This window comes from Phallusia mammillata, chromosome 7, assembly GCF_965637545.1.
Source record: "Phallusia mammillata chromosome 7, kaPhaMamm4.hap1.1, whole genome shotgun sequence".
Taxonomy (NCBI): Eukaryota; Metazoa; Chordata; class Ascidiacea; order Phlebobranchia; family Ascidiidae; genus Phallusia; species Phallusia mammillata.
In genome coordinates this window covers 7,975,452-7,996,367 of record NC_137258.1, presented here as the reverse complement: position 1 = coordinate 7,996,367, position 20,916 = coordinate 7,975,452, and the positions used below count along the sequence as shown (strand labels likewise).

General features: G+C 36.3%; 4 protein-coding genes across 4 annotated transcripts; 1 reads left to right on the top strand and 3 right to left on the bottom strand.

Moving 5' to 3' along the window:
• Nucleotides 1-149: 149 nt before the first annotated feature.
• On the bottom strand, nt 150-8,407 carry LOC145238087 (uncharacterized). Its single transcript, XM_080101138.1, has 18 exons — nt 8,184-8,407; nt 7,999-8,110; nt 7,816-7,924; nt 7,056-7,135; nt 6,081-6,236; nt 5,673-5,770; nt 5,159-5,353; nt 4,767-4,950; nt 4,267-4,447; nt 3,909-4,087; nt 3,535-3,647; nt 3,189-3,467; nt 2,498-2,750; nt 2,138-2,245; nt 1,676-1,883; nt 1,271-1,348; nt 1,117-1,205; nt 150-872 (listed from the first exon to the last, which is right to left on the bottom strand). Exons 1-17 carry the CDS (start codon nt 8,225-8,227, stop codon nt 1,138-1,140), a joined length of 2,445 nt encoding a protein of 814 aa, XP_079957264.1. The 5' UTR covers nt 8,228-8,407; the 3' UTR covers nt 150-872; nt 1,117-1,137.
• Nucleotides 8,408-8,713: 306 nt separating this feature from the next.
• LOC145238091 (protein YAE1 homolog) lies at nt 8,714-12,917 on the top strand. Its single transcript, XM_080101141.1, has 5 exons — nt 8,714-10,706; nt 10,771-10,863; nt 12,186-12,307; nt 12,370-12,641; nt 12,703-12,917. Exons 2-5 carry the CDS (start codon nt 10,777-10,779, stop codon nt 12,867-12,869), a joined length of 648 nt encoding a protein of 215 aa, XP_079957267.1. The 5' UTR covers nt 8,714-10,706; nt 10,771-10,776; the 3' UTR covers nt 12,870-12,917.
• Nucleotides 12,918-13,316: 399 nt separating this feature from the next.
• Nucleotides 13,317-14,501, bottom strand: LOC145238094 (small ribosomal subunit protein eS24-like). The gene is made up of 2 exons (XM_080101146.1): nt 14,400-14,501; nt 13,317-13,731 (listed from the first exon to the last, which is right to left on the bottom strand). The coding sequence occupies exons 1-2, from the start codon at nt 14,454-14,456 to the stop codon at nt 13,393-13,395; spliced, it is 396 nt and encodes a 131-aa protein (XP_079957272.1). The 5' UTR covers nt 14,457-14,501; the 3' UTR covers nt 13,317-13,392.
• A 3,407-nt stretch (nt 14,502-17,908) lies between these two features.
• On the bottom strand, nt 17,909-20,814 carry LOC145238056 (sodium-independent sulfate anion transporter-like). The gene has a single exon (XM_080101097.1). It carries the CDS (start codon nt 20,064-20,066, stop codon nt 18,267-18,269), a length of 1,800 nt encoding a protein of 599 aa, XP_079957223.1. The 5' UTR covers nt 20,067-20,814; the 3' UTR covers nt 17,909-18,266.
• Between the last annotated feature and the right edge of the window lie 102 nt (nt 20,815-20,916).

Below are 20,916 nucleotides of genomic sequence, written 5' to 3'. Positions count from 1 at the left end.
CAGAAACGAACATAAGCAATATAGATCCTTCTTAACGCCCTAAACCTGCAGCATACGCTAGTCAAAAACCTCGTAAGAACAATCCCTGCATAACTTACTGCATTTTCCATTTAAATGTTTTACACCTATACTGAACTACGTGCAACACATACGTCAATACTTGTATTTAAAAATTGCGTTTGAAAACTGGCCACCAGACGATTCGTTTCCAAAATGTGCTGTGTGTAAAAAATAACATACCCGCGTAAAAAAGTAAAATTTCGAAACAGGTTACACCCGGACCGAGCAGCCGCTAGCAAAGGCAAGCGCAGTTGAAGAAGTAAAAAAACGAACAAGATTAAAAGGAAAAGCACCACACTTTGTAATGTACTAAACCGAAATGTGCAAGGACATGAAGTAAAGAGGCAACAACAGCGCTTGTACGATCGTCCCTTGAGTCGCTACCTTCATGCAGTCAATCATGTTAAATGTTTCATTATCGATTAACCGCTTTTAACGTGCTTTTTGGACCAAATAGAAATAAACCTTCCAACGACTTAAGAAACAATTGACATGATTAACTGCATGAACAGCAAACTCTCTTGTTGGTGCGCAACAAAGAACTCAGCAAAAGGTAGCACCTCTGGCGCCTAAACACGCTGTACACAGAACACAAGGACAAAACTGAGGTATATTGCACAAAACGGGGTAGATGTGGTGAAAGGTCACGCATACGTGGATTGTGCACCGGATGTAAATGAACAGTGTTTTTCGGGATTGCGATGACGAAGTGCCAGATGCTGAGAAAAAAGGTTGACTATGCCGTACATCTCATCCTCGACTTTTTTTCAAGTGATCTTCGCGCATGCTTCAGCGAAGTAAACCACTGCAGTCTTTAAATACAAAAAAAATTGGAGACTTTAAATCGCATTGTAGTGGGCCAAAAAAGACTTTTAGAGACTTCTGGATGTTTGTTACAGTGCACAAACTATTTGGAATTTACTTATTTTATCAATAGATACTGTCGGACAGGAATTGGGAAACGATCTTCCAGAAAAATAGAAAATCTGCTTGGTTCGCAATGCAATAAGTTTTTTTTTTGTCATTCTGAAACGTAGGTGCATACATATCACTCACTTGCAACTTGTCCAAAAGACATTATGTCAATCCCAGGACTGGACGTTTCCTGCGAACTTGCGATGCAGATATGTTTTGTGAGGATGGACCTAAATAACATATGCCAACATGTCACACTTGCAGGCATGTATAAACATTTTCACAACGTATTTACCCCAAGAATTTTGAGGTGGGGCTGGGTCTTCATCAGGGGAGCTGGGCTGACCGACTCCCACCATATTAATGCCTTTACCTGTTAAAATGTTAAGTGCGTCACAGATAACACAATAAATTTGCTTAAGGTCCAAACATTGCATCAAAATGTTAGTTTATGCCTAAATTGTAAAGAAACTTAGATAAATAGAAGCAATTGTTGCAACAGCACACTTAAACTACAGCGGGTTGGCATTTTACAAGTTCAGTAAGTCAGGTCACATTTCGTCGAATCCAGTTAAATAACTTTTAATGAAGCCACTTTTCTTGAGGTCAACTCCAAAACATATGGAAACAAAACCCAGTCAGTTGACTTTATTTTGTTTTAAGTCTGGCTAAGTCAAAACTTGGTTGAAATATTCCAAACCTGTTATCCCAGCTAGTCCAGATATGTGGTCAGGGCTATAGGAGGAGTGATGGGGATACTGTGTACTGGAACCTGGTGAATTTTGGAAGAATGCACCAGATGGACTTGTTGATTTTAAGTTACCGATGGGTATAGAGTTGCCATGTGCTCCAAATGTGAGGTTGGATGGAGTAACAGAAGTTGCCCGCTTTGGTATTAGGTTGTCAGCCTGGATGCAGTGTTTAAGATACAGATTTTAGTAATTTGTTAAAATTAGATCACAGTTACTTCAAAATTTAGGTTTTTAAAATTTTAGAGTGAACCACAAATGCTTTAAAATTTTTGTTCTTAAAACATACAGCTATAGAAACAAAAGTAAACGTATGTTGGCAAGTAACCCAATAAGTCAACACAACATTGCCACCATCTGTACAAAACTAACATTTGTCATGCATTGACAGCTAAATTACAGTACAAACATACCCTGAAAGTGTGAGTAGTGTTTGGTCGTGATACAAAATCAAGACCCTTAAAAACTGGTTTGTCTTCAGCAATAGCACTGGAAATTCTTGTGTGTGCAGTTTTACCACGCTGAAAATGCAAAATGAAACAATACAGTATTTGCCAATAGTGTTTGGGGCATTATATAGATAACAATAAAGAATGCATTAACCAACAATTATGGTACCATAGGTTTCTTATACTTGACACTGTAAGCAACAAACCACTTTTGCATGGGAAGTCATGAACATTATGTTGGTGTGATATTAAAAAAGTCTGGGATGTAAGCCATTTTTCAGAGACTCATGAAACCAATTTACAGACTTTTTATCAACGACTTACTGCCTTCTTGACATCAAGTAAGCTGTTTTCGTGTAGTGATTCCAGGCCAGAAGCAATGGGTGGAAGCCTCTGATTCACCCAAAATGAACTACTTGTACTTGGGTTTGGTGCAGTGGGTGGAGGTTGAAATGAGTGGGGTGGAGAATTGGCACGCAATGGGCCAAAGCTTGAGCTAGCTGGAGCATTGCTTCCTGGCCTAGTCAGCTTGGTGGCTTTTACATACCCATCGAAGTTACCTTTTGGGGTCTTGGCACTGAGGACAAAATGATACTCAAATATTTTTAAGGTTCAGCAAAACTGAATACAGTAAAAGCATTTTATACACTAAGTTTGCTGAATACATACAAAACCAATTGAATTTCACAAAAACATACTATTAGTATCAAACACAAATAAAATGATCTATACAACCAGTGGTGGGATTCAGCCGGTTCGCACCGGTTCTATAGAACCGGTTCACGAAATTATATGAGATCAGCGAACCGGTTAGCATTACTGGTTACTGTGAATGGAAATATGATTTTTTGTAACAGAACCGGCTGACAAATAGGACTTTTGTGATAGAACCGACTGACAAAAAATTTAAATCCCACCGCTGCATGAAACCAATTGAATTTTACACAAACAAACATTAGTATCAAACACAAATAAAAAGATGTATATGACCAAAGAGTAATAACTGCTCTCTTACCCATCAAGTGGCAAAAGTCTGCCAGGCTTGCCAAATCTCTTGTTACGTCCAGTAGCACTTGATAGTCGATTCGCTGCCCCAGGTAAATTGTCTCTGGATGTCGTTGGTCTATTGTTCATAGCAAATGGACTTGGTGCACCACCCATAGTAAAAGTTGAGAGGTGGTGTGCAACTGGTCCAAGGCCCAAATTGTTGCTATTTCCATTTGCAAATTGGCTTGATGATGGCAGAACCCCAAAACGATTGTCCTGACCCAAAGCAGGTATGAGTTCATCACTCCTGTGGCACAAAGTAAAGATAAAAGAGTTTTTGGGTAGTGTTGTATATATATAACAAAGAGGCTTACTGGGTAAGGACTTTATCACTTCTGACTTGTAACTTTTTCTGACTGATTTTCATTAAATCATTAAGTGAATTCATGTCTCCAAAGTTTCCATGTGGTGCGGTCGATAGGCGCCCCTGTGACAGCAACAACAACCACATTAAAAACATGATACATCTTGCACAAAGTGAATGTTTTTTAAGTATGAGCAGGAAAAAAGGTGTACCCTTAGCGGCACTTTTTATTATAACACATCAAATTTAAAATTCAGATATATTTTTGTTTGTACTTAATACTTATGTCAAAGATTGTGAGAGTGTATATCAGTATGTGTATATGCAGTGGTTTCCATATGACTTATGATAGGACTATATTCAATCTATTTATTGCAAACTTACAGTTGCAAATGACGCTTGGCGACCAGGCTCATAGTTGCCCCTGGATGGTGGTAGCATTGAATCATTTGGATAGAGTGAGCGAGGTGGGTTTGACAGTGATGGCATTAGATGTGAGATTGGCCCTCCATACATTCGATCAATTCCAGGATGCAGCCCATTATAATCATCCTCATCATAATCTACCAAATCGAAAAAAATTCAATGGGAAAGCATATAATAATGTATAACCAGAATGGTCTGTAATATATGCAAAAGAGTTGCTCAAAATGCTACTTTTGATTTCTAATGGGATTTTAGCTCAAAAAAATGCAGACAAAGAAAAAGCATTGTCCAAATTTACAATAGGTTCACAAATTACCTATGCCTCTTGGATCATAAGATATAAACATCTGACCCGGACCTATACCAGCATTGTTAAGTCTCTGTGCATCAAAGGCACCAACTTTATCTCCAGGTCGACTGTGAATTGATTTAACAGACTTGGAGCTCATTGAATGATCACCTTCAATGCCCATCAGTGCATCTTGAGTAAGAATTTGCTAAAATAAACAAATCGTTGTTATCTAAAAAGGTCTGATACTCTGATAATATGTCTGCAGAAAACAGTACATGCAACAGAATAAATCAATGGAGATTGATTTTTTTTTTGCAATGCTGTAAAATGTATGAAAGCAGTATTCTTAAAAACCTGTTTATAGCAACCATAACCAACATATTGAACATAGAATTTAACATTATTTATGTTCAGCCAAATCATCTTGAAATGCACATTTTTACATTTTGTGCTAATTGTGTCTTTAAGATGTCCATTTCGTGCCAACAAATCAAAATGTGTAAAGGTGCAGTAAAAACTGTTACCTTCAGAAGCGTTGTATTTGAACTAGGATGGGTTTTCGACCAACATCCAACTATGTCTGACCAGATGTTATTGAATAGTTGGTGAAGAACTGCATCTTTAACACAGGCATTGGGAGTGATTGGTGGAAAGCCTAACCTCCTGCGCCTTGGTACATGATATTTTTTGGCATTTTCTTCATCATCCCTAACAATGGTTTAAACGGGTTATTAAATTGAAAAAAGTTAATAAAAAGTCATCAAAGTGATTTTAGTGTCATAAAAAGTATTGAAGTTTAAACATCATTTATCAATTTCATTAAAAACAGCTCTCACAGTTGGTATTTGTATAAATGGTATATATATATATGTATTGACTTTCTCCAAAATGACACCATTGCCTCAGTATTGCTCACATTTCTCGAATGTCATAGGCCAGGTATTCCTCAACAAAACCATCCTGCTCAATAATCTCCTCATAAAGGTGAGAAAGGTCACTACCAGGCGATGGAATGGGGGCAGAAGTTCGCCGACCACCATCAGGTTCTGGCTGGGGCAAAAGGTGAGTGGGGACTGGCTCCATTGACATTGTATACCCTTTGATAACAAGGCTGGAAAATACACAAGTGAATATGAATGTAAGTTGTGACACAAAACACCAACAAACAAAGCCATGTTAAGACACGTTGTCATTATATAAGAGGCCAACACAGTAAGTAACAACAACATCTTTCACACCTAACCAAAACTATATGCAACAAGAGAGAGAGACTTCGACCATGACTTTGATTTAATTTTAGGGTATGGTAAATGGTAAAAACATGGCAAGTGCTTGGGTTAAAGTGTGGTTAAATATTCATAGTTTGCAATGTTTTATACAATGTGAAGTGGTATACATGTAGAGTTGTTAAACTAATTAAAAACACCAACCCTTCATCTATAGTTCTTGATGAGGATCGAGAATTTTCCAAGCTTGGATTTAAACTTGATGGCACAGATTGAAAGCCCTCATCTCTTGGTGAAATAATCTAAAATTTACAAGATATTCATGGGACAGTGACACACCATAACTACCACTGCAACAAGGCAAATATAGCTGGGAAAAAATACAAGTGTTGTTTTAGTCATGGGATACTCTAGAAATTCAGTGCTGTTATGACATAACAATGAATTATTCATCATATTTTTTCTTCTAAATTTAGGTTTAACAGTAGAAGTCTCACATAGCATAAAGGTCAAATTTCCATTCACATGTTAATGAAACCATCTAATCTGGATCTGGATCCACAAAATCCAATACAAATGGAAATTAGAAAAAAATTACAAACTTTCTCTGACCTGCTTTCCAAGAATTCTAAGATGTGGAAATGAAGACATCCACTCTCGGCATTCATGCTGTAGAGAAGTACTTCCAGATAAAACACCCTCAAAAAGCATTTGCTCAATGGCTTGAAACATTAGGCGGACCTGTCTACTTGCTTGGTGATCAAATTCCTGGGACAAAATTAACAATTTTATTACGAAAAAATACTGGGAGATTTTCCATTGCTTTACCAATACATCTACATGATGCAAAGATTTTCACAGAATCATTCAAACAAATTCACAAAAAAACGGTGAATTCCACATCAACATTAACCTATCTTAAAAAATCCTCATTGCAGACAGAAACACATGGGTACCATTATCAGATTTGCAAAATATACAAGCATCTTCTGTGAAAAGTAATGTAACTGGTAACAGCTCAAGCTGTATGGTTGATCACAGCACTGGATACTCATACAATTTTACTTTAATATTAAAAAATATTCCATTTCTATGTTGTTAAAATAGTTTGAATTGGTATAGATGACTTGATGATTTTCGCTGGACAAAACATACCAAATTTAGACATTTTCTCATTTGAAGTGACCAAGTGATAAGGTACATTTTGTAAAAACTATCCTAACTTTATGCAAGTCACAGATAACAGTTACAAACCATTTGTCTTAGTTACCAATGTATTTGGGCCCAAAGATTCCCTTAAATCTAATACAGATGTCTGAGAAAATGTCATACATCTTTACAGTAGGAAACTGTTATTTAACTTGCATAGAAACCTTTGTTGCTAGTACATGACAATATGAAAAAAATGAAAAATGGGACAAGGTAACACAAAAGGGTAACCACAATAGCTAAGAATAAAAATGAAACACAATTATCTTCCTGCTTTGTAATTTAATGCAAATTTATCAAAGAGGAAGCTATGGGTACTACAAAATAAGTTTTGCGTATTGTTAAAACACATTCAATATAATAGATGTTAACACTTACATCGTCACCCCATGAGTATACAGAACTTCTCTCAGTTGTATTTCCAGTGCCAAAACTGTTTTCACCAGTCCAATAAGTATCTGCACAATACACTGAACATTACTTACTGGTTATCAGTATTGTTTATTTTTACTCTTCACTTGCAATCCATAATGCAAATAATCACTAGTATAGATGTTGTGGCAACAGACACTTGATAAATGGTTGTTTGCTTACATTTGTAGTTTTTAGATCATTGTCCTAAAAATATATTTAAAACATTCATAGTAAGTCACAAACTTCTAAAATGTAATTGATACAAAATATTTAACTAATAGTGATGGGACGATACCAGGTTTTGAAGCGAGTACCACATGTATATACCTTCGATACCGAGTACCAAGTACTTAAGTGTAGTGTTGTACTTAGTTGTCTAATTTATCTGCCATGGTCGGGGTATAGGTGTGCACACACACATGCCGAAAAATGTAATCTCCATGTGATAGCGAAAAAAGATACACGTAAACTGGCGGAACTTTTTTCCAATTTTGCGCTGTCCAAAGCAAATATTGGCATAAAGTTGCCCGTATTCTTATGGTGCAAATCGGCCTTCGGTACTCGCACGTTGGTATAAAAAAACTGAGGCAAAATATTTCGATACCGAGTACGAGTATCGATACCACTGAAATCGTTCGATACCATCGATACTGAGTACCGAGTACCAGGTACTCGTCCCATAACTAATAACTAAGAAAAATTTTGTGAACATAAAGCCATGTACCTGAAGCAGTGATTGTGTCATCAGAATGCAATGGGCTTCTTTGGTTGACTCTATGGTCATCTCCAGATCCCCCAGTTATTGTTGAATTATCATCATCCTCATCAGAATCCTTAAAGAAAAAGAATACAATATAAAGCAAATTAACAAGGTCGTTATATGTTTAACCATGAAGACATTGCTCACAATCTGTAAATGAGATAATTGAGATTGATCAAAGTAGAACATTCCTGATGAAGACTGTGGAACCACATCCTCATGTACTTGATCCATCATACTGCCACGCGACAGACCTCGTCTAAAATACATTTGGTGATCAAAAATTTAAACAATAATGAAATAATTTGGGAGCACAACAACAAAAATCTTACATTTCCAGCATACTGTTTTGCTGCAGTCTGAACTTTCCAGCCATAGCTTTGGTTAAGAAAACTTTTAAATATTTTATTCACTGTTCAATCATGCCTTTCTTCAATCAATTTGACAATTACATCACAAGACATATCAAATCATCCAAGTTTCAATTAAACAAATTTCGTAGAAATCTTATGGAGATTGTCTGATATAAAATGAACACATTTAATTCTCACTCTAAGCAACCACTATCATTACAAGCGCGAAGCTTGGAGTGCGTAACAACAAGTATTCCTTGACAGCTAGATTAACCCTTTCAGCATCCATCGAAATAATTTGTGTCAACAATTTTATGGAAGTTATTATTAGACAAAAATGTAGGTGAACGTTTAAAATGTATTTATTTGTTCCAGTTCATTTCATTCAAGTTGAATAAAACCAACGAGTTGTCACACAGATATTTGTATTAACCAAGAGTAAAAAAACATAAATAAGTAACCATGGGTTATCGAGCTTACTGAAGCGTATCGGAAACCAGAAAGCCTGATTCAAAGTCTATCTATCAAACACAAGTTGTCGCACGAGAATTCATGGAGCGTGAAATGGGGCGACTTTGCACGCTTTTAACAACGCAAAGGATAGGGTTTTGGATGTTTTTTTCAATAACCTGGCTTAACGACTAAATATTTTTTATTTCTAAATTGCCTTGCTGACAAGAAAATTTATGCGTGACGTAAAAATGACGTCATTGGTTGCCAGGCAACGCACAATGTTTGCAGGAAAGCAGTTTTATTGGCACGAGTTTAGCGAAAAAAATTTTCTGCATCGTTTGCTAGCAAATTTGTGAATAAAGTGTAGTAAATATAAATGATCCCGACCGTTTTTAGTGATAAAAAATGTTGATTGTACAGATATTTCAAAAACTTAGAAATATAAGTGTTAACCAAAGCAGTTTGTTTATCAAAGTTATACTTTTTAAAGTCTTTATTTAGGTTAACGGTATACTTATTTTTTTGCTACTGGAAAAAGTGCAAACCTACATAAATTTGCAATACATTTAACAGTTCTATGATAAGATGAATAAAGTGTTCATATATATAAACTTGCAACTTAAAATAGTAAAAAAAGTGGTTTGGTGGCCAGTTAAGTGCACCAATATAATGAAGAAACTGGTGGATGGGTGGGCTTTTAAAAGAACAAGCCGTTGATTTCAAAGTATCCTTACTGAAGAAGAATTATCTAGTGTCCCATCGCACCAAACCTGTGTAAGAAGTTGCTGTTTGGCATGGCTCCTGGCTTGCAATACCAACAGGCATATAGACTCAGAAAAAAGTAAAACATAAATGCCAATGTTTTATTTTGCAACAATTTTGATTAAAACAGACACAAATAATGACATAAAATAGTAATGCATAACAAGATGGAAAGACAAATAACATTCATTGATTTACATGTAATTTTGTGACATTTAGAAGGCTGACAGAGGATCTATTGGACTTCATGTAACTACTGTGTTTGAGTTTATGAAGCTTTAAAAAAACATGTCATACTGTGCAGTGTGTCTCTTAAGTTTTGACTTTTTTGATTTTATGGAATCACCAATTTTGAAAAATGCTAATAATTCTTGCATGTTATTTTATGCCCTTAATGAAATCATTTGGATTTTTTGTGATATCCTCACATAACATGTATTGTGGGAAGTATCAGCTGAAACTGAAATAAATTAAAAAAGTGCCACTTTGGATGCAAAATTTCCCACGAGACTTTTTGTGCTGTACAGGTGAATAGATTCAAGAAGATTTAACAATTTTGTTGATATTGGTTGTTTTATGCATCAATGTTAGTTGTATTTGTTTATATTGCATTTTTTCTTGTGGTTGTGTTGCATATGACAGTACACATATTCAACATGGTATATAGACCTTAATTAATGCAATAAATATTTTTATCACTAAAAAGTGTGAAATATCTTTCAAAAAAATTAAAAAAAGAGGGAAAGATTGTGCAACACCTTTAAAGGTAGTACCAAAAGCTTTCAAAATTCAGTATGTGCTAAATGCGTCAAAATGCAGTAAATAAACGATGACGTCACTATTACGTCATGACTTTTCTGACCTTGGAGGACCATGGTCAAACTATTTATTCCAATTTTAGATGAATATACATCACAACCTTTTTATCTTTCGGGACTTAAGTAGGCTACATGTATATCTACTGGAAAATTTACCCGCTAAAACCTAATTTAAACTCTATTTCATGTTCATCAGTTCCATTTAAACATTATAAGTTAAGCGTAGTTATATTTTTATTCAAAATTTTGCAGAAATTGCAAAATCAAACACCGCAAAAGTATCCAAATTAATCATTTTATAAATCGGCCCCATAAGGCGCAATGCAAAATTCGCGCTAATTTCGCCCCATTTTCATCCCCACAACTTGTGTTTTCTATGGCGTGCGACAACTTGTGTTTTCTATGGATTTTGGCCTGATTGTTATGTTTTCGAGCAAGTAAACGCTAAAGGCGCACCTTAACCTCAAAGGTGAGTTTCGTTTTGGTTTTTAGTTGTTGCTCTGACTGCTATGATTTAAAATTATCAATTTTAGATCCTAATGGATGAAGACATATTTGACGAAGGCGGCACTGATTTATCGGTAATGCACCAAGAGTGGAAAAGAATAGAAGAGGCACGAGTAAAGGTATTGCATTTTATTTTTTCTGGTGATTTGAGCTTGTCATACACCTTTAAACCCTCAAAAATTAAATCATGTATAATGAACAAACATGGTCCTGATAGGGTGACGTTTTTTTTTAAATTCCCTGAAAACTTTAGTTTAGTTGGTTTATTTGGCTTGGTAAAAGAACACATAGCAGCTTTGTGTTCTTTCACCAAGTTATATTATAGCTAAACAGTAGCACTAAATAATTACCAAGCCGGAAACACCTGTACAATGTTAAAATGGTATGGAGTGAAAATGGAAATTGGTTGATCATGACTAGATGCGTTGCAGGTTGCAGCTATATATAAAAACTTTTTTATAAAGCGTTATGTGGCAGGAGCCAGGAGCGGATCAAAGAGTGAGTTTAACACGACTGAAAAAAGTTTAGATGTTACTTAGCCTTAAGGTTTAATGGCTGATTTCTTGAGTGTGAGTGCGCTAAATGGTCTGAACTAAAGACTCCTAATCAGTGCAGGTTCTATGCTCAAGATACATAATTTTTCACAATAAACAAATTTATTCAACTAGAAAAGTAATAGGGCAGAGAAGATATACATAAAATAATTCTTATGACTTGTAAAAAAAAACCTGAATAATTAGACATCTTTAGGGAAAATTTCCTGGCCCATATAAAGCAAGTACAGTTTATCCATATACATGTCAAGTTGCAGAGACAAATGTGCCAATGGCTACTTTATTGGAAATTGCAATACAGTACAATTTGGTGATTTCAGTTGAAAGGTAAAAAGAACCTCATCAAAACACCCTTTAAAAACCATGGTTGAATGAAATACTGGAAGAGATCTCATTCATCTTTTAGCGCACATCATCATATTTATTTATTTACAGTTGCATAGGACAGGCAATCCGTTTATTGCATGCAAATAAAATTCACTGTGCTAGCATATGATAGATGAGATAGCAAAAGGACCATATAGGCACATGCAACAACTTTTTGTGTTTAGCCTGACAGTTTGTTCAAAGATACTGTGTTAAAGTAAAAAGAAAGAGAAGCTGAAACAGCATGTTTAACAAGCAGTCATGGCAAAAATCAGTGTTGAAATGGTTACTAAATTTTTCACATTTTCTGTGTAAAAATGTATTGATGCATGTCAAAAAGTTCTTATGGTCGAGTTGTATTCAATAAATATGTTTCCTACTGATTTATCTTTGTGAATGATGTGCTAAACTGGTAATCAATGGATAGGATTAGGAAGTTGCAAATTTGCAACATGCATAAATACCATCATGTATGGATAGGTTGTAAAACATAATTGGTACTTGTGATGTATCATGGTTAGGATGGATTCGTCTCTGGAACTTTAGCAGGTCAAAATTCAACTATTCAAGATGGCTTTAACTCTGGTTTTAAGCAAGGAATGATGGCCTCCTTTCTAATTTCCCAAATCAAAGGAATTTTAAGGTAGTCATTTTGTCAATCTTGTAACTCAACACCACTATTTAACAAGCTTTTTTTTATTTCAGGGGAATTCTTGCATATAGTGCATGTTATGAAGGGCATCCAATCACTGATGACATAGTTCTTGATACTGAAACAATATTAGATGAAATATTGAAGATGGAAACTGATAAAATTGCAGAGGACTTTCTTGAAATGCATATTAAAACAGACATGACGCATACAGTTGACTTACATTTTAATGCATTGAGCAAAATGACATTAAGTGGGACAAATCAAAGTTCTTTAATGGATACTGATGTTGAACCAAGTGTGGACACTTGTGGGGAGAGTATGGGTAAGTTTATTTCCTACAAATCATTTTGTAAATTCAACAATTTTTGATGTGTTTTCTGTAGGATGCTCCCATTTGAAGGCATCATCGAACACTTCCAATGAAATGAGTTTGCATGATGCAAAAAAGGTTCTGCTTCTTTGTCCCGAGATAAACCAAGTTGTCCATAGGTGTAAAGATATTTTACGACGTTTACGGTGGTCTCATAATGTATTGGACCTCTTATTGTAATCTACAATTATCAGTTGTTCGTGCAATACACATCACTGTGACATGTAACTGTATTTCAAATTTGTATCAAACTTGATCCAGATTTTGAACTTCCATGAAACCTTTTTTATCTAGCTAACATAAATCAAGGCATACAACCAGTAGGAAGTGTGTTAAATTTATTTTGGAACACTTACATATATATTTTACATACTTTTCCGCATCTGTAAAGGAATGGTCAGACATGAAAAAGGCTTTTTGTTTTACATATTTTTTTTACCTTGTTTAATTTTTATGTTTATTAACTTTCTGTTTATTAACTCTTTGTGCCATAACTTGTTGTGATAAATCTATAATCTAATTGAGATCCAAAGCTATCAAATTTGCTGTGCATATTTAAGTACAGACTACATAAGTTTGTCAGTTACAATCTTGCTATCCTATCCAAACTATGTCATACACAACTGGTTTATATGTTTGCCTTTTATTCAAACAGTGAAAAACATAATTCACCAATGAGCTAGGGCATTTGGGGGTGTACTGTCTATTTCTTGCCTGCTCCAACCTTTGCCTTTGCGGTACCCCGAAGCTTCTTCTGTCTGTTTTTCCTTTCCTTCCTCTGTTTGCGAGATGGCTTGGTGACAGGCTCTGCAAGCTTGTGTCGGACTAGTCGGTAGCGTGGTTCAATTTTCTTGCAGTAATCCAAGTTATCGTAGATCAAAGCAAATCCACTGGTTCTTCCACCACCAAACTGGGTTTTGAATCCATAGGCAATAATGACATCCGCTGTGGTTTTGTACATTTTTGCCAGCTGCTCGCGGACAGACACCTTGCTGACAGTTGCTTTGCCAGGGTGAAGGACATCAACCACCATCTGCTTGCGCTGTAATGAAACAATGATACAAATGCCATTTAAAGGTGATAGATTAAAATATAAAAAAGAGATACCGTTAATATTTATAACAGATAAGTTTATGCATTGTGGGCCGGCCTTTACTAAACAAAATAAAGTTTGATCCATGAAAACTTATTACTCATAAGGACATGGGTTCAGTGTAAAGCATTGGTTAGATTTGCTACAATACAGTGCTTCAACCTGGTGGTCTTAGTAGTCAACATTAACTAAATCACAGTCTACTTAGTGTATGGTTTATTGCAGGCCATTAACAGAGTTGTGGACCAGTGTTCGCCAACTCCTGCTTAGAACCATAAATACACCAACAATGCATGTTTAAAATGCCTGCTTCACAAAGTAATTGTAGGCTGGCAGGTGTATTAGCTTGTCATGTAGGATTTGTAAGTAAATGACCAACTACAAAAATAACACACATCAGAGTCTGGTCCATTATTTTAAAACATGACAAAAATAGTAAAGCTGTGCCCATTACAAATTGATACTATATCAATCTTCAAAAACACTACACTTTAGCTTATCATGCCCAAAAGGCCAAAAATATTCCATTTTTTAAACATCAAAAACAGTCTTTTTACGGAACTTGTGGAGCAACATGCTTTATTTACAGAACAGAGGTATTGTTATAGTTTTAATACCTGAAGCAATCGGTTGGTCATAAACTTCCTAGTTCGAATTGTGACAGAACTTGCCATCCTGACGGTCGCACAGATTTCAACGACGGTAAAAGGAATTTTCAGCCAAGTTACAATCCCCGCATGTACAGTTTTCACAACGACTGGGAAATTTTTTTATGTTTAATAAGGGGACCGAAATTTAAATTGCCTTTAACCAGTGGTTTTTGATCTGTAGCTCATGTCCACGGCCCATGATACGTTTTCAGTGGGCCACAGAGCTATTTGGGCTTGTATTATTTGATAGAATAAAATACCACAGCAGTTTAGTGTAGCGGTCAATGCAACGAAGAGATAAATTTTCTGGTGTACAAAAACTTAAAACAAAGCCCAAAAAGTTCTATTGTTAATGTGTGTTGTGATGTCACAATGTAGGTAACAATCACAGGTTTTCCTGCTCTAAGGGTTTGATAAACAGTTTGCACTTACATGCAGGATTGCAAAAATGGTTTGGGAACTTAAAAATAGTGTACTGTTGTTGATGCTATTACAAATGTTTGCCTCCACGGATCCCCTAAAACCATCTCACGGACCCCTTAACGGGGTCCGCGAACCCCAGGTTGGGAACCACTGTACTACATAGACGTACGTAGTATCTATGGAACATGAAATGCAACAGTTTGGAAACCACCGCTTTAAACGAAAGTTGTCTCTCCTAAAAATAAAACATCTTCAGTTTTGGACGACGAGATTATGAATCCCTAGGACGGAAATTAGGTAAATTTTCAGTAAAGTTTTTGTGACTAGATAAAAAAAATAAAAAAAATAATAAAAAAAAAATAAAAAAATTTTGTAAAAATAATAAAGCTGGTCCTGTACAGTGGCGTAGGCAGCCAAAAATTTTGGGAGGGGCCAAATAATTTGTTGTCTAATACAGTGGTCGTCAACCTATGAGTCGCGACCCCAAGTGGGGTCGCCTAAACTTTATCTGGGGTCGCAATAAGTCGCTTTAATTTATTGCATTTTAAAATTGATTACAGAAAATAAAACTAATATTATGTTCTTTTAGATCGCAACTTTTGCTCTTGTTTTGTGGTACAGCTTGCTACCTCATGTTGCAATTAAATCGTGGTAGTGAAAAAACACAAAATGCCTTTATCGCGTAACAATGGGTTTGGACAACGTGTATTATGACTCAACACTATAAGTTTGTATTATGTAAGGTGACACCAGAACGAGTGAATAGTTATTTATGTAACGTACCCAACTATGTCAAATTTTTCTAATCCCGTTTTCAACCACGTGGCTGTGTGAAGCAGGATTTAGTGCAACGAGTGTATTAGAAACGAAACATCGTAATCGATTGGAAGTGGAGCATGACATGCGGTTAAGCTTGTGCAAAGTCAAGCCGCGGCTTCAAAAACTTGTGGACAGTATACAGGCGCAACCATCTCACTAACAGTGCAAACTAAATGTTGAACAATTTGACAAGTTTGTGTTCCGAAAATTGGGTTTGCGTCTTAAATGAAACGCCTTAAAAACTTTTTTCGTAATACTTTTGTATAGCCATTTTTTCGGAATACTTTTGTATCGCCATATTTGTTTGTAATTATGTATAGTTTGTGTACTTGTTCTTTCGTTTCAGCATTACTTAAAACAGTTTTCTTAGTGTTGATAAAAATGGGGTCGCATGCAAATTCTGATTTCATTTTCCCTTAAATTGGGGTCTCCTATAAAAAAGGTTGAAGACCACTGGAATACAACTTTTTGCAAACGCTCGGCGTGCTTTTACCAAACACGTGACTTGCCAAACTGTGGTTCGACGGGACAGTGAGACGCTTTATTGATTTATTCCATGTCTGCATAAATCAAAAAAGCATGGATTTCGGCTTACAACTTGGTGACAAAAGTCATTTTTGGTAATTTATATATTCCTTTGATAGTTGAGAGACGAAACCACAATGATGAGGGACGAAACTACACTAAATTAAAGTTTATCAATGTCAAATGTACAACAAATTTGGGAGGGGCCATGGCCCCTCCCTGGCTACGCCACTGGTCCTGTAACCATAGTATACTATGCTGTAACACAGGGGTGGGCAACCTTTGTCACTGTGGGGCCAAATACAATTGCAATTATTAGATCGCGGGCCGCACCTTTATATCACACAGGTGATTTTACTTCGTTGCATACCAAAAATGCCTTACTACAAGTAAAATTCGCATTTGATTCTCGCAGCATTCTGTCAGGTCGCAGAAAAATAGCACCAGGCGCACTAATCTGGTCAAAAATATACAATAATTGGACTCGTTTGCCAGTACATTTGAAATCCAAGTGTCTCTGCGGGCCGCACAACCTTTAATCAAGGGCCGCATGTGGCCCGCGGGCCGCAGGTTGCCCACCCCTGCTGTAACACAAAGTAGACTTTGCTGTAGGATGAACCATGTGTAGCACGTTTTGACTAATATTAAATGATGTATGCTTTTTTTTCAATCATACAGGAATCCTGATGTATAAGATCCTGTTTTTTTGTTTCCAAATTCTAACAACACGGCTTTGTCAAGCAATCACAGCCCTATGGGCAGGGTTGCCATCGACTTGAAACCAAAAACAAGGACAACCAAAAAATGAAATTGTTATGCGAAACGAAACAAACGTTTTTGAACAAATCTTTGCATTTATATGATCCATGACACAATATTTGCAATATTTTGGCCACAAACAATCTGTTTCAGTAACTCGTTGTTCGTACAAAAAACTAAGTGCATCTTACAACGGGCTGGGTCTAGGTTCACTTCTACTTGTAGCAGGGATTTGACTATAGTAATTGTGGAAAATAAGACAAAATAAGGACTACAGTCAAAAATAAGGACATTTCTTAGAAATAAGGACAATGAACTTTTCTAAGACATAACCTTTGAAAATAAGGACAAATCTTAGAAATAAGGACGGTATGGCAACCCTGCCTATGGGTTTTCGTTACGTGGACCCCGAGTTAAACGTTCTGTTCTGTATTACTATGTGTCCTGCACCGAGTTTGTCGACGTGATGCACTTCTTTTTCATATAGAATGGATGGTCTTGTTACATCCCAATCCGATAAATTAGCCAATAAATTTGGATCCCTCAGCAAAGACCATTTGGGAACTAGTTAGCAGCCAAGGGGAAGAGATGTCCGAGGTAAACAACACGTGTGAAAGTTTCAGTCAATTTTTGAAACGTTTGTTCGCCACAAAAAAGGTTGTTACCACTGCTTTAAAGGGACGGTTTTGTTTGCCTTTGCACAACTATTTGCGGTCACTACAAACGTGAAAAACAGAATAGAGTCGAAAATTATTTTGAGAAAAAATTATATGTCGTGAATCGTGATCGATTTCACTGCTCGATTGGTTCGGCGTGTTGGGGGTTGTGAAATACTATCCTAACACTTAAACCATTTTCTTAGAAAATGACTTACAAAATATATGCAAATTTGGTTGAAAATGAATTCGTCGTAGCAACCTTGCCGTTTTACCTTAGGCATTTCTCCTAGCTGTATCTGCGATTTGCGTTGATTGTTAACAACTAAACTACACAATCTGTTATGCAGTGTGAATTTTCAAAACACTGCCAACAACAAAGGCATGTTTGTTTTATAATGCATATTGCACTTGATTAAAAAAATATAGGATTCAAAAGGCATAATTAGGGAGCCACCACATACAGTGAAGAAAATAGGTGAAGAATAAGCATCAGGTTTCATTGCTTCAAAAAGGTAAATCAACATTCAACAAACAATCAAGCATACTAGGATGGTGTACTATTAAGTCACTTGTACTGTTACAAATATGCAGAAAAAAATCTGAAACTATTCAAAGACACTTTGCTAAAACATTACAGAAACATTGGGCACTATACTGTGGGAACAGCTTCTTCTAAATCACCAAGAAAAGTAATTATTCCATTTTCACAAATGTTTACAATTGAGGTACGAATATCTTCCTGAGCTGATACAACAACAAGATTAACTTCTTCTTTTTGCAAGTCTTCTGCTAATTCACAAATAGCCTGAATAACACTGTAGTCATAGGTTGTGACTTGTTGAAAGTCCAGAATTACTGTTGCAACATTATCCAATATTTCCATGGATTTTTTGACATACCTATTAGTGTATTCAGCTGATGGAAAATTAAGGCCATTTTTAATTTTCACAATCAAGAATGTCTTGTCATCACCATCTTCAGCAACAGAAATTGCTTTGTTTTCAAAAGTGGGGACAGTAACAGGGTACAAAAGTATGGCAATAGATGTAGCAACACCTGCCAAAATACCATATGGTATTTGCCAAAAGCAAACAAGAAATGTAACCACCAATGGGAGTAGGTCAAGTTTTTTGGTACACCACAGTTTTTTAACTGTAGCTATATCAATCATGAAAACTACTGCACTGATTATTACTGCTGCCAAAGCTGCCTTGGGGATAAAATAGAATAATGGTGTGAGAACTGCAAGGCCAATAATTACAACACAACCTGTAAAAATTCCACCAGCAGGAGTTTTTACACCACTTTGTGCATTGATGGCAGTCCTCGAAAAGCTACCGGTAATCGCATAGGATGATACAAAAGAACTAATAATATTTGCAGCACCAATGGCAATTATTTCCTGATTTAGATCCAACTTGTAGTTGTTCTTCCTGGCAAAGGCTTTTCCAATTGCAACACTTTCCAATATTCCCATCAATGGCACAATGACAAAACCTGCCCCAATGTTCTTCATCAAGGCACCGGTTGATACTGTTGTGTTTCCTTCTGTTTCACTAAATGCAGGTGGCTTAAAGCTTGGTAGGCCTTTTTTAATCTCTCCAGTTAATGTTAGACAATCTGTAACTTTGCATGTGGTAATTTTCTGGGTGTGGATTGCATAGGCAATAGCTGCAGCACAAATAACAATCACAGCATTTCTCCCGATGGTCACATACCAAACAAACTTCCTTGCAACACTTTGACATGATGTATCAGGCATAGAATCAGGAATTTCTTTCCCAACATATCTTAACAAAATAAGCAGGATAATACAGCTAACACCCAGCAAAATATCCCAAACATTTGCCTGTGGAATATTTTTAAATGTCTCAATAACCTCTGGAATAAAAGAACTTGAATTGGTTGAAACCCCTAGGATGTGTTTTACTTGACCAAATCCAATGGTTATTGCAGCAGCAGATGTAAAGCCACTAACAACAGGGGCAGAGAGAAACCACATGATAAAGCCGAGGTGGAACATCCCCATTGCAAGTTGTATGCAACCACTTAACAAAGTAAGCATAATCACCTGCACTGGATCACCATTCCCATATGTCCTGACAAGAAGGGACATTATTGCTGTTGGCCCTAAGGTTATATCTTTGCTGGTTCCAAAAATGCAATAAATAAATCCACCCATAAAAGCACTGTAAAGACCATACTGCACAGGTAGGTTGGCAATTTGTGAATATGCTAATCCTTGTGGAATGACTGTCAATCCAACTGTCAAGCCTGCAATAAGGTCACACTGCAACCACTTCAGGTTGTACTTAGGAGCCCACGTTGTAAACGGGAAAAAGCTTTTCACAACAGAACCAATTTTATTGCACCGTGCTTTTGCATTCTTTTTGGGAATAAGGGCACTTTCTTCATTTATAATATCACTGTCATTTGAATGTAGTGACATTTTCCTGTGAAATACTCTGAAACGTTCAGCCTGTGACTGAATAATTATTCAATATGAAATACTTGGATTTGCAAAACAGAACAATAGAACTATGGATCAGAAAATGGGCGCTCCACTGAAGATCGGACTTTCAATTCTGCACGTTGCCTTTAAAACTTTTTTAGCACATAAAATGCATCTCTTACTTCAGTTTAGCAGTTATTTGCACTTTTTTCTTCCAAGTTTTAGTAAGCAACATGCATGTCCCATTGTCCCTTTCCCTTCTTTGTCGGCGGAAGGTTACTGGAAGTGGAAGTGGAACCAACAATACGGTAAACAACACTCACATCAACCGTTGTGTGGTTAACACAATCAGCATTTGTCCATGAACGTACCGAGTTAAAATCTGATAATTTTTGATACACAAGCTAGTGCCTCGGGAAACGTGATTGTTATCCGGAAACGTCTAAAACTGCCAGTCCAGCCCACAACAACAGGATCTAAGCGCTGGCTAAGCAGACTTTATAACGTTTCAACGTTGCCCAATTATAAACTCAACTCATATCCAAAATAACAGCAAGGTCTGATAAAGTTTTAAATGCACTACCGAGTCGTTTGATTTACTGAATACTGCCTCATGTTTTTAAAAGCAAGTTTTTTAACAATGACTGCACTAACGTCTAATTCTTAATCACCGGGGTAAGTGAATAATAATTGGCACTTTTTAGAAAATACAGAAGGGCGCGAGAACTGGTTCCTGACTGCAAAGTGCAAAGGTATTCCGTCAATCAAATTGGTTTAAGAACCACAACTACCTTGGAGGGTGAAATTCTGGTGCCCAAACTGCATTTTTTTCACTTGAACTTTCTTA